This window comes from Prionailurus bengalensis, chromosome B4, assembly GCF_016509475.1.
Source record: "Prionailurus bengalensis isolate Pbe53 chromosome B4, Fcat_Pben_1.1_paternal_pri, whole genome shotgun sequence".
In the NCBI taxonomy this organism is placed as follows: Eukaryota; Metazoa; Chordata; class Mammalia; order Carnivora; family Felidae; genus Prionailurus; species Prionailurus bengalensis.
This window is the reverse complement of record NC_057358.1, coordinates 35,069,483-35,087,997: the sequence shown is the minus strand read 5'-3', so window position 1 is coordinate 35,087,997 and position 18,515 is coordinate 35,069,483. Positions and strand designations below refer to the sequence as shown.

Genomic DNA, 18,515 nt, shown 5'->3' with positions numbered 1-18,515 from the left:
GCACACTTGTGGACAGAGCCTCCTGTGCTTTCTCATGCTAACCAAGCAGAGGAGCTCCAGCCCCTGATCCCTGGGATGTCGGCATTCTGGCTCCACAGTAGACTCTGTTCCCCTGGCCTTTCCCAAGTCTGCCTAAACCTGGCCTTTGGCTCAATTAGGATGGGAACGGAGCTACCATCTTTTCTTTATGTCCTTCTCAACCCTCTTGGGAGGGGCATTTTGGTGTCAGGAGGCCCTTCACGGTAGCACTTGCTCATTCTGCCCCAGTGTAGGATCATTCCTGGTAGTTTGACTGATCTCCCATCTCCTGACGCATGCTTTTCTCCCCACCCTCTGCTCCCTGGTGCTCCAGGATACATTGCTATGATGTGCTGGGACGGTAGGTGCCTGCTTTCATGCTCTGGGCCTCAGGAAGCACAGCCTGGGCTTAAAGGGTCTCCCCGCTTTTTCTGTCAACAGCTCCGGGTACCCAAGGCCGGGTGGGTGGGAACATGCCTCCACATCTTGCCACTTCACCCTTAGTTGAGCTGCTCTTCCAGAGCAGGACGGCCTCCCCACCACAGCAGGCTGGGAAGATCCCCAGCATGCCATGTTCTTGGGCAGATCCCTCCTGCTTGCAAACTTAGAAAATAATCGTGAAGTGTGAGTGTCTTTCTCGACAAGTGTCCTGAAGCTGCTTTCATCTAAGGAGACAGCATACCTGCCCCCTGGTTTTCACTTCTGTTCTTACCACCCATTTTCAAATGGCTCCATGTAAGCCTACGTGGCCTGGGCATTTAACAGTGTTGATGAGAGCCAAGTCAAACCTTACTGCCTGGAAGCCTGGCTGGTTAAACCACCCAAAAGCAGTGTTGGGTGAGTCCTGCTCAAGAGATGTATACTGATGCCTTCTATGTGCAGGGCAGTGTGCTTGGCACTGGATTTTGTATGCTGATGTGAAAGGGTTAGCTTTGTACAGAGGAATATCAAGGTTTAAGTGGCTGACCCATGACTGTCTTGGTGGCCCCTCCCTTTTCTGTAAACCTCTTCCCCTTCTACAACCTTCAGGGACTCAGTCTTAGTGCCATTTTCTCCCTTGCTCCCCTTACCAAAACCTCTTCTTAATGAAGGCTCATTGTGTCCATCATTAGCTTCTCAGAGTAAACTAATACCCCCTTCAAAGGGTATTTTCCAAACTGTGTTCCATATTAAATGAAGGGAGAGTGGTTTTTAGAGAGGAGATAGGAGAGACATCAGGGGATTGTCTTCCTCTCCTCACAGATACATCTATCAATGATTATGGTACATGCAAAGCACCTAGCACAATGCCTAGCATGTAGTAAGTGCTCTCTAAACATCGGCTCCCTCCCTTCCCAACACAGTAAACAACACTCAAGGCAGTATGCTTCAGCTTGGTGAGGAGGAACAACTTAACCAAGGTTGTAGCTCTGGGGCCTCATCCTTCATCTTGCAGTTCAAGGCTAAGTGCAGTGGCCCCAGGACTAGCCTTACTTTTGATGGGGACAGGCCAGCATGTCTTGCACACAGTGGCCCCCAAGAAGTGGTGTTGCCTGCCTGCTGCCATTCTCCATCTCCAGCTCATCCCATCATGCCTCACCAAAGCTCTTTTCACATATCTCTCTTCCCACTCCATCAAGAGCCTTCAACATTTCACCTGTCCTTACTGTGGGGTGGGCAGCCATCTGTTAGGGCCTTCTCCAGAGAACCAGGTAGGTACCCAGGAACGGTAGCTTCCTGAATTGCACACAGCCCACTGGCTCAGGGTCAAATCTAAGATGCCAATCCATCACTGAGCCCTGAGAAAATAAACTGGGATATTTCCCTGATGCCTCCATGAGTAAAGTGGGCCCCAGCATTCAGGAACTATAGGAAGAAAGATGGAGGGAGGTACTGAGCGAGGCACAGACAGGAAAAGAGAGAACACCTGGACCAGAGCTAAGAAGACATGACCAAATGAGCAGAAGATCCTGGTCTGGAGGGAAAACAAAATAATCCAAGGTACATCCTGGTGTGGGAGGATCTCAAGCTCAGCAGGGAGTCAAGCTCACTGCCCAGGACAACAAACCCCCCTATGTGAGGCTTCTTCTCCGTGCCTTCACTCCAAGGAGCCAATGACAAACCCAAAGCCATGTCAAAATGTGACACCAGGAACTTCCCAGCTCTGCCCAACTAGCACCCAAAGCCCCAGCTGTCTCTAGCAGAAGGAAAGGACAGCCCTTGCACAGGCCCATGCCGACCTGTATAGAACAGTCCAGGACCCTGTTTTAAAAGCTGGTCCTTTCTACCTTTCAAAACACCATCTCATCTGTTACTTCATTTGTTACTCCCAACAAGTTTCTGAGTCAAGCAGGGCATATGTTAGTTCAATTTTATTGATAGGGATACTGAGGCATGTGGTGAGCTAGTGACTTATGCCAAAGGGCAACTGAATTGGGGTCAGAACTCAGATCTCCTTGGATCCTACCCCAGAGATGCTTGTTCCATGTGGAATTCTATCTCTAATCTTACTGCTTCCATGGCTCCGTGGCTTTGTCAGCGACTGCAGGAAGAAGAGGCCACAGCAGTTTTGTGTGAGTGTGTGTGCACGTGTGTGTGTGCGTGCGTGTTCCCTGTGTGAGTGCATTGCACATGTGAATGAGTGCATGTGCAATGTGTGCCACCTCACCTGCTGAAGGAATGGTGGGGATTAGCAGTTTCTGACTTTATTTCTCCATCTTGGACACTTCAGGTGCCACTCCCGGGAGAGCCAGATAGCCATGGTGTGTCAGGAAGAGGTCTCTCAGGACGAGACCTATGACGTGAAGATAAGTGAAGACACTGAGTACTGCAGCGAGCCCAGCCTGATCTCCACAGAGATGTGAGCTCTGCCCCCAGGCTAGCCCATGTGCAGGAAAGGGTCTGGGGGTGAAGGGAAGCTCCCTGAAATCCCTCCTCTGGGCATGACTTGGGGAGGGGGAGATCATATATCAGAAGATGCCTAAAGCATCTGTCACCTCATTAGGGAGATGGATGTATGTGTCTCCACCCACCCCACCCCACCCCCGACACACACACATGCACACTATCCCCCAGTTAGCTTAGCTTTTCTTGTGATGCAATACTTTCAGGAAAACTTTAAAACAGTGTTTCATAAACTTTTTTTACTGAAACAAACTGTCATAAACATACTTTGGAGTGAGACTCAGTACACACATACATGTATTGACAAATAAATGTTCATGAAGCTTCTTATAATAAAGCTACCCAGCAGAGGGCACTGCTGGCAAACAGTGGCCAAGATTTTTGTCAGTGCTGGAATTTTTAATATAATTTATTATCAGATTGGTTTCCATATAACACCCAGTGCTCATCCCAACAAGTGCCCTCCTCCCTTCCCATCATCCACTTTCCCCTATCACTCAGCCCCCATCTACCCTTAGTTTGTTCTCAGTCCTTAAGAGTCTCTTACGGTTTGAATTTTTTAAGAGAAGCGTTTTTTAACTACAAGTCCAGACCCATTCGAGGGTTGTGACATTTACTTAGTTATGATCAATACTTTTTTATATATTAATGTTTTATTGGAAAAGGTACATGAGGGGCACCTGGCTGGCTCAATTGGAAAAGCATGCAACTCTTGACCTCAGGGTCATGAGTTCAAGGCCCACATTGGGTGTAGAGGTTACTAAAAAATAAAATCTTTAGAAAGAAAAAGAAAGGAAGGAAAGGAAAGGAAGGAAAGAAGAAAGAAAGAAAGAAGGAAAGAAAGAAAGAAAGAGAAAGAAAGAAAGAAAGAAAGAAAGAAGAAAGGGCACATGAAAACCACCTATGGACATGAGCCCAGGTGAACATAACATGCAAGCCTCATCACACCGTCTTTTGTCTTATAAAAGCTTAACTTCTTTGGAGTAATGTCTTGCCCATTCCAGCAACAGTGTCCCAGTTAACTTGTTTCCTTTTTCCCTAGGCTCAAAATAAAATCAAACTCCTCTCAGGTCAGGGCTGAGTTGAGTCTTTGGCGAGTGAAGAGAGCCATCTCTTTTAAAGGGTCTCTAGTGGCTTTGTGAGCTTGGTGATGGGTTTTGAGCTCAGCCAGGATACTGAAATTCTTCCTCATCCAAACAAACTGCACATCCACCCTGGACCATTTGGGGCTCTCTTCTTTGCTGGATGGGTCATAACAGGGATTGTTTTTTTCAACCTATGTATAGTCTGAGTCAGCCTCTTTCACAGGCCTCACAAGTGCTTTGATGCCTGGCTCTTTGCAGTTGCTATGGTAGAAGGCTTCTTCCTCCAGCTTCAGGACTGGAAGGAAGTTCTGGGCCTGGTAGTTGTAACATCATCCCAGCACACTGTCTGCTAGGACTGTGCTTAAAGCTTTCCAATGCTGAACATCACATCCACACCTTTGTCTAGTCAGCTTTCTGGCCCTGACTTTATCAGCCACTAACTGCTAGATTCTCCCCAGAGTTTTTAGAGGCTGAAGCCTTCTGAAGGCTGGAGTTTATCCACTTTAGCTGATGCCCATGCTGGGTTCTTAGTCTTGGTACATTTTCCTGCTGGCCCTTTATTGTCTGTCTGGTCCAGCAGGCTCAGCAGCTCTAGGCAGCCTCTTCTCCAGTCTCAACATGGTCTCCTCCAGGGGGCTGAAGACCAGAGGATCCTGGAATCAATGAAGAAACACAAAAAGCAACTCTGTATCTGCCTCCAGAAACTTCCCCAGGCTCCAGAAAGCCAGACCAAGATCAGCATTTTAAAATAAAGAATAACATAGTACACAATAGCATAGAATAGGTTAGAATAAGACAATAGATAATAGTGTATCCAATGTCACAAAGGTATTATTCAGTGAAATACTTGTTTAATGTGTGTACTGAGTCTCATAAAATGTATTTATGACTGTGGGTTGCATTCAAAAAGTTTAAGATGCATTATTTTAGTAACTTCCCTAAAAGAAGGACCGGCCCTTTAGCCTTTTGATTTGTAGAGACTGCAAATTTTCACATGGCCACATACCCTAGAAATCAGTAAAAGCATATGCGTCCTTCCGTTTTGGCTCTTACTGAGTGCTTGGTGCATCCAGGCACTCTGCTAGAGCATGAATAAACCGGCCTCAGCACTCAAGGATATTTTACAAACTAGTTAAGATCTCAGAAGAGGGAGAAAACATGGAGATTTTCTAACTACTTGTTCACAGAGTGGTACAAACAATGAGGGGGATAGACATTCAGAGAAGGTCTGGGTCAAGGTGACCATAACAGCCTCCTTGCACAAGATCAAACAGAAGCTGGGTCTTCAAGAGTGGGTACAATTTGGATAGAAGAGAATATAATAGGATGAGTTCACCATGTCAAAAATGAGAGGAAAGGCTTGGAGGTTTTCAGTCAGAAATTTTCTTGCACATCTACAAAGGCTCAAGGGCAGTGCGCTAGGAGCAAGGAAGGCAGCACAGTCTCTGCCCTCGAAGCATGTGGAGTCACACAGCAGGAACAGAGTCGGTGGCCTTGTCTGTAAAATGAAGGGGTTAGAATGCACCTGTCTTCTTGGACTGCAGGCTGCTCCCACTGGGGACTGTGAAATCAACTTAGTGGATTGCAGCTGACATTGTTTGATGAAATAGAATAGACTAAAGTAGCATAGAAGCCACCAGAGAGCAATGCATGCAATAAAGGTAAGTATGGTTCCAGAAGCCGAGTTCATTTAGGTGTGTCTATGTATATGGGACCACGAGCAGTATATTTCTTATTGTGACTCTCCATCAAAAAGGCTTAGAAGCCATTGAGTAGATGCCCCCTAAGGCCTCTTACAGCTCTGCTGGTCACTGACTAGATGACTGGGTGTTTGCTATAGGTAACCACTTGTGTGTCCTGATGATGAAGGGTGGGCAGGCCAGGGAGAAATTAGGGGAAGGAGAGAAGTTTTGGCTGAAATTGGGAGTACTCATGATAAATAGCACCCACATATGTAAACAGTGGAGCCTAGGCTGTTCCTGGAAAGAATCTTGTGGGCCAAAAATTGTTTTCCAACTTTCTCACCAACTTTGACTCAAGATCGCCTCCACTGCCTCAAATCAGAAATGCAAGGCTCATGAGCAGACAGACCGTGTATGAGGAGCTGGAAACATCTGTGATGCCAGAGAGCCAGGCCCAGCCTTGGGGGGTGGAGGATGGGTGGGGAATTCCTGCTGCCCCTTCGCCAAACCTTTAGGAGAGCAAAAAGTGGGAGTTCCCTTCGCTAAGGGAGAAAGCAAACTGCCTTCAGGGGTGGCAGCTGTCCCTATGGGGTGGAACTTCTCAGCCTCCCGGAATAAGCTCCAGGAGTTCTCTGTTCCAGGCTCTCCTATCAGGATGATGAAAATCGGCAATTAACACCACCGGAGGAGGACAAGAGAGATATCCGGCAATCTCCAAAGAGGGGCTTCCTCCGCTCTGCCTCACTAGGTGAATACTCACACCTCTCACTCCAGATGTGACCAGCCAGGTATCACCCCCCAGATGACTGGTCAGGCATTCAGGTGGCTGAGAAACTGCCATGGCCTGGCTCAGACAACTCCCACACAGTGGCTGCCCAGTGATGAGACAGGATTCTAAGGGCAGGGCTTTTGGGTGGAACTTGACCATATGCTACCTGATATGGGAGCCAAATAGTAGAGAGAAGGTGATCCAAGGGCCACTAACATGGCTTCTACACCTCCCAGGGTATGAGCCTCACAGGCCTGTGTCCCCTTTCCCTTTGCTGATCACAGTTCTATGGCTGGCTTTGCAGGTCGAAGGGCCTCCTTCCACCTGGAATGTCTGAAGCGACAGAAGAATCAAGGGGGAGACATCTCTCAGAAGACAGTCCTGCCCTTGCATCTGGTTCATCATCAGGTAGCCCAGACTTTCAGATATGTCACTGGCCATCACCCCACAGGCTACAAAACCCCCATGATTATGGCAAATCCCAAGACACCATTCAGTCTTCCCTGTCTTGACCACTCATAGTCCCAACCCCTGGCCCTAACAGCCCCCGATGAGGGCACTTGTCCACGCAAGTGAGAACGTTAACAAGGGGTGTCAGTTCCCAGGGTGGAGATGTAGCAAATACTGGTGAACAGGAGCTCCTCATGTGGTCCCAAAGGATCAGCAGTGCCAGGATTCTGCCTCATCTTTCTTCCTACAATGGTGCAGATGTTCCCTCCACAGACATTGGCTTACACTACAGAGCACTCAGGCGGATGTACTTACATAGCGTTACTTATAGATGTACTTATACAGAGTTGCAAGATACACCAAAACATAGAAATGATCAAAGATTCTGCCAGCAACATGGTCAGGAGGAGACTGATATTCAAGGAAAGCAGGTCCAGAGAGATTTGACCGTTGAAGTATCTCTTGGCATGGCTGACTCCAACTGAGCCAGTGAAATCCAAGACACCAATGTCCAACATAATCTCAGGATTTTAGAAATAATGCAAACCTCAAAGAACCAAAGGCCAGCCTCTTACTTCTGGGCAAATTAGGGTCTAAATTTCCTAAAGTTTTTACCTCTCAAATTGTATACTCCCTCACCACAGGCCCATGCATTAGATGATTTCTTTTAATACCCAAAGGCACTCAACTGCCAATCAAAACTTATAATGTGCAAAAGATGGCCATTGTGGCTCAGCTAAGTTGATATGATTTCGGCTCAAAGTATCCACTGTTTTGCTTAGCCGATGTGGCATTGCCAGCATACATATGATTTCCACTGGGCTTTCTGGAGTATTGAGCATAGCCTTATACTTCCCTCAGATCTCCAGGGAACCAGGGACCCAGGCTGGGGACCATCAAGAGCTGTGGGCAGGGGAGGCAGGCCGGGGGGACACTGTATGTGCTATTTAAAAAGATTTCTAGAAGTTCATTTCACCCATCTATTCTTATCATGAGGTTAGGAACCTCTGCTTTATTTACACTCCCCCCTTCATGCCTTTCCACTACCCCCCAACCCACTGCCATGTTCCCTTTCCTCTTCCTCTCCGTCTGGGCTTTCCCACTGCACACTCTCCCATGGACACTTCCACTCAGAGAAATTGTCGTGGTGGTGACATGGAGGTCAGAGGATACAATATGTAAATAGTCTAATCACAGCACAGTGTAAGATTTGAACAACAGCTCAGAGACAAGCTGAGCTAAGGATCAGCAGGACATTCTTAATAGCCTAATTGTAAAAATTAAAACAATAAGCACTGATTTTTTTTCTAGCACTTGATGGTGCTTCACAGACCATATTGCACTTGAACCTCACATCAACCCTGCAAGATAGGTAGATAGAGGGCATTCGTGTTCTGGTTTTAGAGCTGATGAGGGCAGCATTCCTGGTAGACTGCTCACGAGAAAACCAAAAGCAAAAGAATTCACTGATGACTGGTGATAGGGCCAGTGCTGAAAGGCAGACGAGCTTGATTCCACTCCTTTGCAACTTTCTGGATTTGGAGGAGAAGGCGATCACTGCAGACGGACATGATCACAGAATATATTTTAGGGTGGCAGACATGAGCACTGGGTCGTGATGGGCGGGGGGGTGGGGTGGGGGGGTGGGATTCAGAGGGCTGAAAATGATGGATGTGGGCTCCAGGTAGGTGGAGCTCGCTGGGAACAACAGCTGCTAGGAATAGGCAGAGGCCTGACTGCTTCCAATAACCCGTGTTCCTTGTGTGTCCGCAGGCATTGGCGGTGGCAGGCCTGAGCCCCCTCCTCCAGAGAAGCCATTCCCCCAGCACATCCCCCAGGCCCTGTGCCACCCCACCAGCCACTCCAGGCAGCCGAGGCTGGCCCCCACAGCCTATCCCCACCCTGCGGCTGGAGGGTGCCGAATCCAACGAGAAACTCAACAGCAGCTTCCCGTCCATCCACTGCAGCTCCTGGTCTGGGGAGCCCACACCCTGTGGTGGAGGTGGCAGCACCATCCGGAGAGCCCGGCCAGTGTCCCTCACTGTGCCCGGCCAGGCTGGGGCCCAGGGCAGGCAGTTCCACGGCAGTGCCAGCAGCCTGGTAGAAGCGGTAAGTGACCCGGAGCTGCACAGCAGGCAGACAGGGGGAAGGAAAGGCTGAGGGCAGCAAGGGGGCTTTGCATGAAGAATGGAGAAGGGAGGATCTGGTCCTTTCCCAAGTAGAGTGGATGTCGAGTCTCTTGGCCAGAAAGACCCTGACTCCCAGGGTCCACTGAATAAGGGCATGGTGTGCAGAAAATGGTGATCACACAAGACGCTATAGGCTTCTGCTTGGGCCGGGCCTGCTGTAGGAGGAGAAAGTACTGAGCAACATAACCCTGCCACAGGCCAGTGAACCCCAAGCAGGGCCCCGGGCACCAATTTACAGCCAGTGGTGAGCTCTGAGAGCTCCAGATGCAAATGTGGGCCTGGGCTGGGTTTGTTCAGTATCAGTATCTGTGGTTCTCGAGCCTGGGGCTCATTAGAATAACCCAGGAGCTCCGGAAACCTAGGACACATTAAATGGATATTTTTAAAAGCCCTTTGATGATTCTAATGCACAGCCAGGGGTGAGAATCACTGTTCTAGAACAAGAATGCTTCCGGCTCCTCCATGCTCTGCCCTGGCCAGAGCAGCTAATGCACTCCTGGCACCACGTTTTGGGGGACTGTGACAAATTGGAACAAGCCCAAAGGGGAACACAGCAAGGGGTTGGCAGGGTCCCTAAATGCCATTTCCTATGAGAACTGTCGGGGGAACTAGGGAAGCAAACCTGGAGGGGGGACAGCCTAGGAGGCCATGATAGCCATCTCAAACCTGTGAGGCCCCTCATGTCCTGGGCAGGGGCTCTTAAGTGCAGGCCTGGAGCGGCAGATCAACCTGCCAGGTGAGCAGATTCAAGGTCACATGAGGAAGACCTTTCCAACAGAGCTTTTCCCAAATGAGGAGGGCTTTCCTATAAAGGGGTGAGCCCGCCATCACTGGACACATGCAGGCAGAGACACCGCCCATCCAGTCGTCAGGCTGTTGTGCAGGAGGTGGAGAGTTAAACCAGATGGCCTCTAAGGTCACTTCCAGCTCTGAAGCCCTGTTCTTCACTTGACCTTGATTATCCCTCATTCAGTTCACAGATTTCCATTGAGTGCCGACCACGTGCAGGCTCTGTTCTAAGTGCGGGGATATAGCTGAGACACCAGTTTTTGCTCCCATGAGCTCATGCTGTGGTGAGGAGACACAGACAATAAATAAACATGTGTGTGGCATGTCCCACAGGGTGGGAGCTCTGAAGAAAACTTAAGCAGGAGAGGAAATAAAGAGTGATGGGGTGGGGAGCAGGACAAATGGAACTGGGAGGAAGGCATTCCAGGCTTCATTATGAATCCCTTCCCCTTGGCTCAGAGCCAGTCACTAAAGCAGCCTTTAGGAAAGAGGGAGCAGCTCTGGGATCACCTGCTGGCCTTTGGGGCAGGAACAGAAGCAGGTGCAAACATGCCGTTCTGCACACCTCCCCACAATCCTCTCCCACAGAGGCAGCCAGCCAGCAATAGGCAAGGGGCACAAGGTAACAAAAGGTTAACAAGTTTCACAAAAGGAGGATGAAGGTTTCTTGGCAAGAATAATATGACAGGCATGTGGGGGTGGCAGGGAGGAGAAAAGACAGGGTGGGCTGGGTTCTACCTTAGACAACGGCCCAGCAGCACCCCTCTGGCCCCCTCTGTAAGTTGAGTTCTCATGTGTTTGACAACAGTTTTTGAGTGCCCCAGCCAAAACATCTCCCCTCCAACCTACGCACCCCTGATTCCTTTGGGCAATGCTCTGTGTCCACTCCTTTCCTGTGAGCACCCCTACACACACACACACACACACACACACACACTTCCCAAAGGTACCAATTATACGCCCCCTGCCCTAGCCCTAAAGAGAAGAGTCAAGCTCCAGGAATAATGTTCCTCTTTGGTTCTTCTTCATGGTCCTCCCTTCCTGCTTCAGGTCTTGATTTCAGAAGGACTGGGGCAGTTTGCTCAAGATCCCAAGTTTATTGAGGTCACAACCCAGGAGCTGGCTGACGCCTGTGACATGACCATAGAGGAGATGGAGAACGCCGCAGACAACATCCTCAGTGGGGGCGCCCAGCAGAGCCCCAATGGCACCCTACTACCTTTCGTTAACTGCAGGGACCCAGGGCAGGACAGAGCAGAGGGCCAAGAGGGCGAGACCTGCGCGCCCACCCTGGCGTGTCGGAAGAGCGAGGAAGAGCTCCAGGACAGCAGAGCCCACGTCGGCAGCCTGTAGTAGCTAGGGCTGGGGAGACGCTGGGTTTTTTATTTGTTTCAATGTTCCTAATGGGTTCGTTTCAGAAGTGCCTCACTGTTCTCGTGACCTGGAGTTAACCGGAACAGCGTCTTCATTCATTTCGTTGGGACAAGACGCAGAGTTGGGTGGTGGTGGAGAGCCAGTTTTTCGGGGGCATGGAAGGCAGCAATCCCAGTTTGTGTTGTGTGCACAGAGGTAGAGTGGTGAGGAGGAGTGGAAGAATCAGGGAGGGAGAGCAAGAGAAGAGACGTCTGCCCTCGCCTCCGGGCATGAAAGAGAACCTCAGCTTCCTGCGGTAGCCCTCACCAAAAGGACCCTATGTCAAACGGGTGTCAACTTTGCTTGTAAAAAAAAAAAAAAAATCATTTTGCACATATTCTGTATGAGCCTCACTGTCTCCATAGAGCCAGGGCCCTGTGGATTTGCAGAAGGAAGCAGGGGTAGGACTTCAGCGAGGACCCAGCCCCATCCCAGAGAGGGAGGAGGAACAGCAAGAGGCTGCAGGAGCTCGGGAACCCGGAGCAGCTGGCGGGGGGCGCGGGGCAGCCTCACAGCCAAGGCCCCGGCCACGCCCACTCGTCTGCGTCAGGCTCACCTAGCCTGCCCTGGGCTCCCAGCTCCAGAATGGCGGCTGGGCCTGCGTTGGCGGGGAGGGGCAGCTGGCGCTGCCTGCCAGGGAAGGGGCAGCCAGTTCTTGACGCGACGAGGTGGTGCTGAGCTTCTGTTGAGCGCTCTTTTGTTTTGTGATTTGACATATTTCTTGACAGCATGTTGCAGTTTTCGTTTTTTTGGTTTTTATTTTCATTTTGTTTTCCCAGGGGGAGGGGAGGAAGAAGTGTTTACAAAGCTTTGTAGCCACCCACCTTACTGTTTTCACTTTTGCAAATGTAAATCGGGTTTGGTTTTACTGTATTATTTAAACGATTGTGGTTTTCTTTTTCTACGGTGGGTTCTGTGGAGCCGCTGTAGTCCGAGTTTTACCAGCCATTGTGTATGCGCAATAATTTGTTATAATTTCCGTAGGTAGTAACAACAATTTTTTGGGTTTGGTTTTATAATTTAAAGTAATGCACTTGATGTGGTCTTGCACATATGGGTGATTGAGTTGGGTTCTTTTTAATGCTGGGTGTATCCGTGGGTGCCAGAGAGCAGAAGCACGGATGAGAGAGTCTCTGTGAGTGTGTGTGCTACGTGTGTGTGTGTGTGTGTGTGTGTGTGTAGTGGGTTGTCTGGGCACATGTCCTACGTGTGTATGTGCACCCATGCAGTGCGCCCATGCGTGAATGAGTGTGTCGCTCCCCCTTTCTGGTCTAACTGTGGGGAGATCTGAATCTGGGGCCATTTGAAAGCAAAAACAAACCACTGTCTCTGCTTCTGAAACGGGAATCAGTAACTCTTTGCATTTTCTGTCCCACAAGATATGCAAAAACAATGCAATAATATTCATTTAAAAAATACAATTGTGAGTTGTGTTGGCATTAAAGCTGTATTTAAAAAAAAACAGAGAAATTTAAGGGAAAAACTCAAGAAGGCGTTTTGCTTCGATATATTCCGTGTAATGTTTTATTGCATTGATAATGTTTCTGTTGAAGAAACTGTTATACTTGAATTCAGGTCAGTTTCAGTATTTTACAAATATTTTTTTAAAACTGAATTGCAATTGTGCCAAGCGAATATAATGAATTGAATTAAGTTTGTTTTTGAATTCACTTCTTGTATATTTTGCTGCATGTAAGTAAATCATTTTGTATTTGAAGTGTGACAAGCTTTACCCTCGAACTCTGAAGTGCTTTTCTATATGTGGTTGGGGGAAAGGGAACGAATATTCTTTTAATTTTTACAATGAGCAAAGGTATCACCAGTGTAAATCATTACCCCGCGATCCACAAACAGGTTTGGACATTACTGTTTTGCATATCTTGTGTTCGCTTCCATTTCCCTCAATTTTTCCAAAACTATATAAGTATATTCGTACTACATCTTGCTTTGAGAGACCAGGACATGTCTTATTCCTGTCTTCATTCTATCCACTCTGCTCCAGTTCTCTGATTTGGACTTTCTCTAGGGACACTCCTTCACCATGAGGGGACATCACCAGGCTGGCATCAACGTCCCCCATGGGAGAAGTGGCTGGCTTTTCTGTTCACTTTCACCGCACAAACTTTCCTCAGTGGTTTCCTCAGGAAAGTGTACACTGACTTGAGAGGATGGAACTAGAGTCGGGCTGGTTGGAGGGAAGGGAGTCCTCCCCCTGGCAACTGCTCTACCCAAACTCAGACGGCAGGGGCCAGAGAACAGCAACCAGGTAAAAATCTTTGTCCATCCAAACGTCAGCTCTGTCTTATTCACTTCATCTCTTCCTCTCTGGAGCAGGATTTCTTCCAGACCCACCCTCGTGTGTGTGGCAGCCATGGAAAGGACCAGGACTGGGGAGGACGTGTCAGGAGTTCACAGTGATAGTGGAACCAGAGACTTTGTGGGAGCATCTCTTATGCCCGTTTGTGTCTACCTAGAACATCATCCTATTGGTGCTGTTTCCTTCAAATAGAGTTCAACAATGATGGTTGAAAAGGAAGTGATTTGGGGAAAACAGGACCCAACCATTCATCCAGGATTTACTCATTGAATGTCTTCTGGTCCCAGTGTGCTCTCAGCCCTTATATGAGCAGCCTAGAAATTAAAGTTGGAGAAAGTCCACTACCCCAATGAAGATGAATTTCACTTTCAAGGACTGATTCATGAAAAAGTGGAGAAATGTGCCAGATACTCCCAGGTTAACTTACTGTCTAGAAGCAGGAAGGTTTCTTCCTGTTTCTCCAAGCCCAACCCATCCAAACATTTTTGGTTTGTTTTCAGTGCTGTGAAGGCCTTCTAGAAATTAGTTAGGTGTCATCCTTTGTCTAGTTTCCCAAGATGTCTGCCACTGTGCTGCTAAGATTTTAATTATGATGGAGAGGGGAGCCCTTTTGGATTAATACCTGGTTCTTGCTGTACATTTGGTCCCTGGATAGAAATTTGGAATCTTAATTGACTACATGCACACAAACACACACACAACATACACACTCAGACTTCCTGCTGCTTTTTTCCTTTTAGACTTCTTCTGCATCACCAAATCTCATTAGCCGGCTGCAGGCTGGGCTCATGCCAGCTACCCCCAGGGCCGTACCTAAGTATGCCCCTTACCCTTCACCACTCATGCCTACAAGGTCCCTTCTTCTTTATAGTCATCTCTGTCAGAAGACCAGCTAGCCTTGCACCCTATAGGGACAATGTCAGCAGTGACAAGGGCATCTGGCCCTATGCCTCTATGAAGGAAAGGAGTTTCATATGGGAGTTCCCTGTCTAGAGCCATGAGTCTTTCTGGCATGACCTCATGGTCAATTGGTAAAGGGCTGACATAAGATACTTGTCATCATGACAGACTGGTTAAATCAGTCATGAAATCCTGAACCTCGTCCATTAGATGTTTACCCTCCACCTAGAGTAGAGCTTACCCCATGACCTTGTAAAACATAACTGTCAAATCTTCTGAGAACCCTTAAGTGGCAGGAGAAAGCTGCTAATGGCTGAGGACCAACAGGACTTGAAGAAGTGCAATGTAAGTTCTGGGGGCGGTGAACGCGATTTTTATTTGTCCTCTGAATGGCCCAGACTCTTTTATTTCCACACTTTGGCTTTTTAGTAGTCATGTGTGTGATTTTCAGTTGTCTCCTTTCTGTCTGTTTCTAGAAAGTTCTTTTTGGTCTTGAGCAGAAAGAGAAGAATATTTTCCTAGATTTTGGCTTGATCCATGAATTTTTCTCTGCTTTGCTTCACAGGCAATTAGTTATAGTCCCTCCCCTCACCTTCTAAGTCTGACAGGCTGCCCTCTGACTGGGAGGTCCAAGGACAAAGGAACAAGGTTTCCTTACTCTGTCTTTATCCTATGACGCTGCTTCCAAATCTCAGGGGCTTGTCTGGAGAGAAGCTATCATTTTCTCACAACCATTTTCCTTCCAGAACTTTTCCTGATCATTCACTTAAAGATAATAAGGCAACCACAGGAGAAGTGTACCTTTCAATGCCTAAGTAATATCTTTCTGAGAAATAAGAACACCCTGAAAATGAAGAGTTTGGAAGGTATCAAAAGGGTTTCATAGAAGCCCGTTGATATATGCCCATCATTCCTAAATGTCAAGATATGTAGCAAGAACCTAGTTCAGGCATACAAAATAACCCTGGTAGTCAGGTTTTTAGCCTCATCAAAGTACAATTATAAATGTTGCTAAGGAGGATGAAAGCATCTCAATCCTGAGGGACCTAGAAAAAAAAATGAAGTATCATTGTCTAAGAGTTAGAAACTATTTAGCAAAGAGACCAGAAAAGGGCAATCTGGTTTCGAGAAGACTCATTTAAGCCCCGAGTTAGTAAAAAAAAAAATAATAAATAAAATAAAAATAAACAAAAAAAATAAACAAAAAAAGACATGGCTCTGGTCAGGGGAAAGTATTGGCACAGAGAGAACAGGAAGGGAAATGGGCCAAAACAAAGGGTATGTCTTGACTCTTTATGCATCTGTCCCCATTTTATGGAAAGAAGTGTCCAGTTCAACCACCCACAATGGCAAGAACAGGGGAGAGGCTGATGCCTCAAGGATCAACTTTAGAAAAAGAGAAAACTAAAGTTTCCATCTGGCATTGTTTTCCCAAACTATTTGGCTAGATGTGGGGTATCTGCCACACTATCTTTCCTCTCTGCTGGTGTCCCTCCCCTTGTATTAGCCAGTATGCCACCTGAAACTGACTCTAGTCAGTTGGAAGGTATGAAGGGAGGTCTAATGTCACTCACGACGAAGCTCCTGGTCACCACATCCAGGTTCCCCATCAGCTCCCTCTGAGGAGACACAAGGAAAAGAGACAAGGGAACGAAGTGTCCTACAACTGTCAGGGAGAGAGAGGGCCTCTTTTCCATTCCCCAAGCCATTCTCTCTATTCCAGCTTCCTGCCCAACCCCCCTTTTTCCTTCTCCCCACCCCCCAGTCTAGTCAACAGAAGAGTTGAGAGGAGTCCAATGTGCAGATTCTTACATAGTTTCTTTGTGAAACTAGTTCTGGTTTTAACTTTATTTTTTTTATTTCAAAGCAATGAAACTTTGCTTTGAAGCCAGATACCAATAGAACAGGTGGTTTCTGCCAGACTTCTACATGGTTGGGGAGATATTTGAACACCACACACACACACACACACACTTCCTTAAGGAACAGGTGCTAGTGAAGGGGTTGAGCTCTGCACACATGATATTGTCCTCCCAGAGGACTGAGCACTGTGTAGAGAGAAATGGAGAGAGAACCAGAATAACTTCCTTGGGTAGAAATAGTGTCATCTGAACCTATTATTACTGTGAACTAAATATTATTTATCTATATTGAGAAATACTACTACTTCTAAAATCAAGACTTTTCCCTCACATGATTTTAAGAGTCTTGCTCCACAGCAGATGCAGTGGTATAGACCCTTTGGCCCTTTGGCTCTCCAGTATTCTAGAAAAGCCTTTTGATGGGTCTCTGAAAGGGAATTAGAGATTTCCAGAAGGATGTATCGAGCTGAGTTGAACAAATCTATTCAACACTGAGAGCAGAGTCAGAGTTGGGACTGTCCACAAAAATCCCCTAAATCTCTACCAAATTAAGAAAGACAAGACAAAGACGAGAAAATTAAACAAAAGCTTCAAATGTTACATCACCAAATATTCTCCCTTCAGATCAGATGCTGGCCTCCACAGCTATACTCTCTTTTGGGGGACATCCCATACACCCCATTTCCCAGAATCTAATGACTTTCATAAGGTTCCTAGAAAGGGCAGCATGACAATTTAATCTACCATAAATCAGACATTTACTACAAATTTGCCATCCAAAAATCACTCATGTACTTCATACATAAGAAAATTTTTCACCTAGATCATTATCAGAAAAGTCTCTTGATGGAAGAGGTTGTACATCTTAAGGGAGGGTAATTTCTATGTGAAGAACTGTGGAAATAGGATGGTTCTTATTTTCAGTTTAAGCCTGAAGAACTCTTGTTCTGATATTCTTGGAGCCCCGGAGTGTATAAGCAGAGGAATGAGGAAGATGAGGGTGAGTGGGCACCAGCCTCAGCACTGAGTCACTGCCAAGGGATGCTGAGGGCTGCAGGTTTCAGACCCCCTGCATGAAGTCTCTCCTGAGCCTGCAACCAGGAAGGAAGAGAAGAGAAGGCTCCCTTCTGTAGAGTCAAGGAGGAACAAAAGAGGACAGGTCACTGCATCCTGTACCAAGCCCCCTCCCCCAAAGATTTCCCAACATGGGGAAACTACATTAAAGCTTAAAAAAAAACTTGGGAATCAAGGGTAGACGGTAAACAAACAACCCTGTGCAAAGGGCTCCTTTGTAAGGCAACTCCAGTGACCCAAATGCTATGGGCTCTTTTCTGCTTGCACACATCACACCACCCATGCATCAAGCTGCATCCCATTCCCCCAAGTTTGGAATCCATCTCTTGGTTTCTCAACTAGATTATGCACTACCCCATAGCCGCTTTCTGCCCTGCCCAGAACATATGCTGTTCTCCTAGAGCCTCATGGGAATGAGGTCTAGCACCAAATAGGCTGTGGGTATCAAAGGCATAAACAAATTTGGACAAATCTGTGATGGTAGTAGTTGAGAACAACCTGTGGAAAAACACACAAGTTTGTTAAGAAATTGGGTGGTGGGTCCCCAGCTGATGAAGCACTGGAATGTCTGTTACTCTCATAATCATCTTGTTTTAATACCCTAGAGCTGCCAAGCAAAATTTCCGTCCACATAAGAGGCTCCAGATACACCCCCCTCTCCTCATGTCCTCTTGCTCAGGCCCGAACCAATTTGTATCATGCTTGTTCTCAGAGCATCACAGAAAGATGAACGGTGCCTCCATCGTCATCCCACTGCCTGTCACCACCCCCCACACCCCTGCACACCCCTCCTCTCCAGGCTCCACGACTTCACAGTCTTACTGTTGTAAATACTGTTGTACAGTTTGTAATCATCAACTAATCCCGTTGTCAAAGGCCTCGCCTGCTGCGCCTTCTCGCCCTTGAGAAAGGCCAGGGAATCTAGAAGGGGTAACCTTTCAAGAAGAGCTTCAGGGTCATCTCTGTGTGAGACGCTATGTATATTCCTGTAAGATTGCATTTTTATCTAAGGAATGATGTTATTTAAAAAACAAACAAAAAAAAACAAAAAACAAGAATTGCAAATAAATTTCTTAACAATGTC

The 18,515-nt window shown here is 47.4% G+C and overlaps 1 protein-coding gene and 1 pseudogene across 39 annotated transcripts in view; one reads left to right on the top strand and one right to left on the bottom strand.

The window, feature by feature from the left end:
* CACNA1C (calcium voltage-gated channel subunit alpha1 C) overlaps nt 1-18,515 on the top strand; it is a 760,549-nt gene extending 742,034 nt beyond the window's left edge. For all 39 annotated transcript variants that reach the window (XM_043563280.1, XM_043563302.1, XM_043563296.1 and 36 more), the window contains 5 exons: nt 2,729-2,857; nt 6,310-6,416; nt 6,742-6,845; nt 8,661-8,996; nt 10,916-18,515. In XM_043563280.1, the coding sequence (XP_043419215.1) occupies nt 2,729-2,857; nt 6,310-6,416; nt 6,742-6,845; nt 8,661-8,996; nt 10,916-11,218 (979 nt within the window). In that variant the 3' untranslated portion in view covers nt 11,219-18,515. The remainder of the gene's footprint in view (nt 1-2,728; nt 2,858-6,309; nt 6,417-6,741; nt 6,846-8,660; nt 8,997-10,915) is intronic.
* Nucleotides 3,920-4,606, bottom strand: LOC122473121 (annotated as a pseudogene).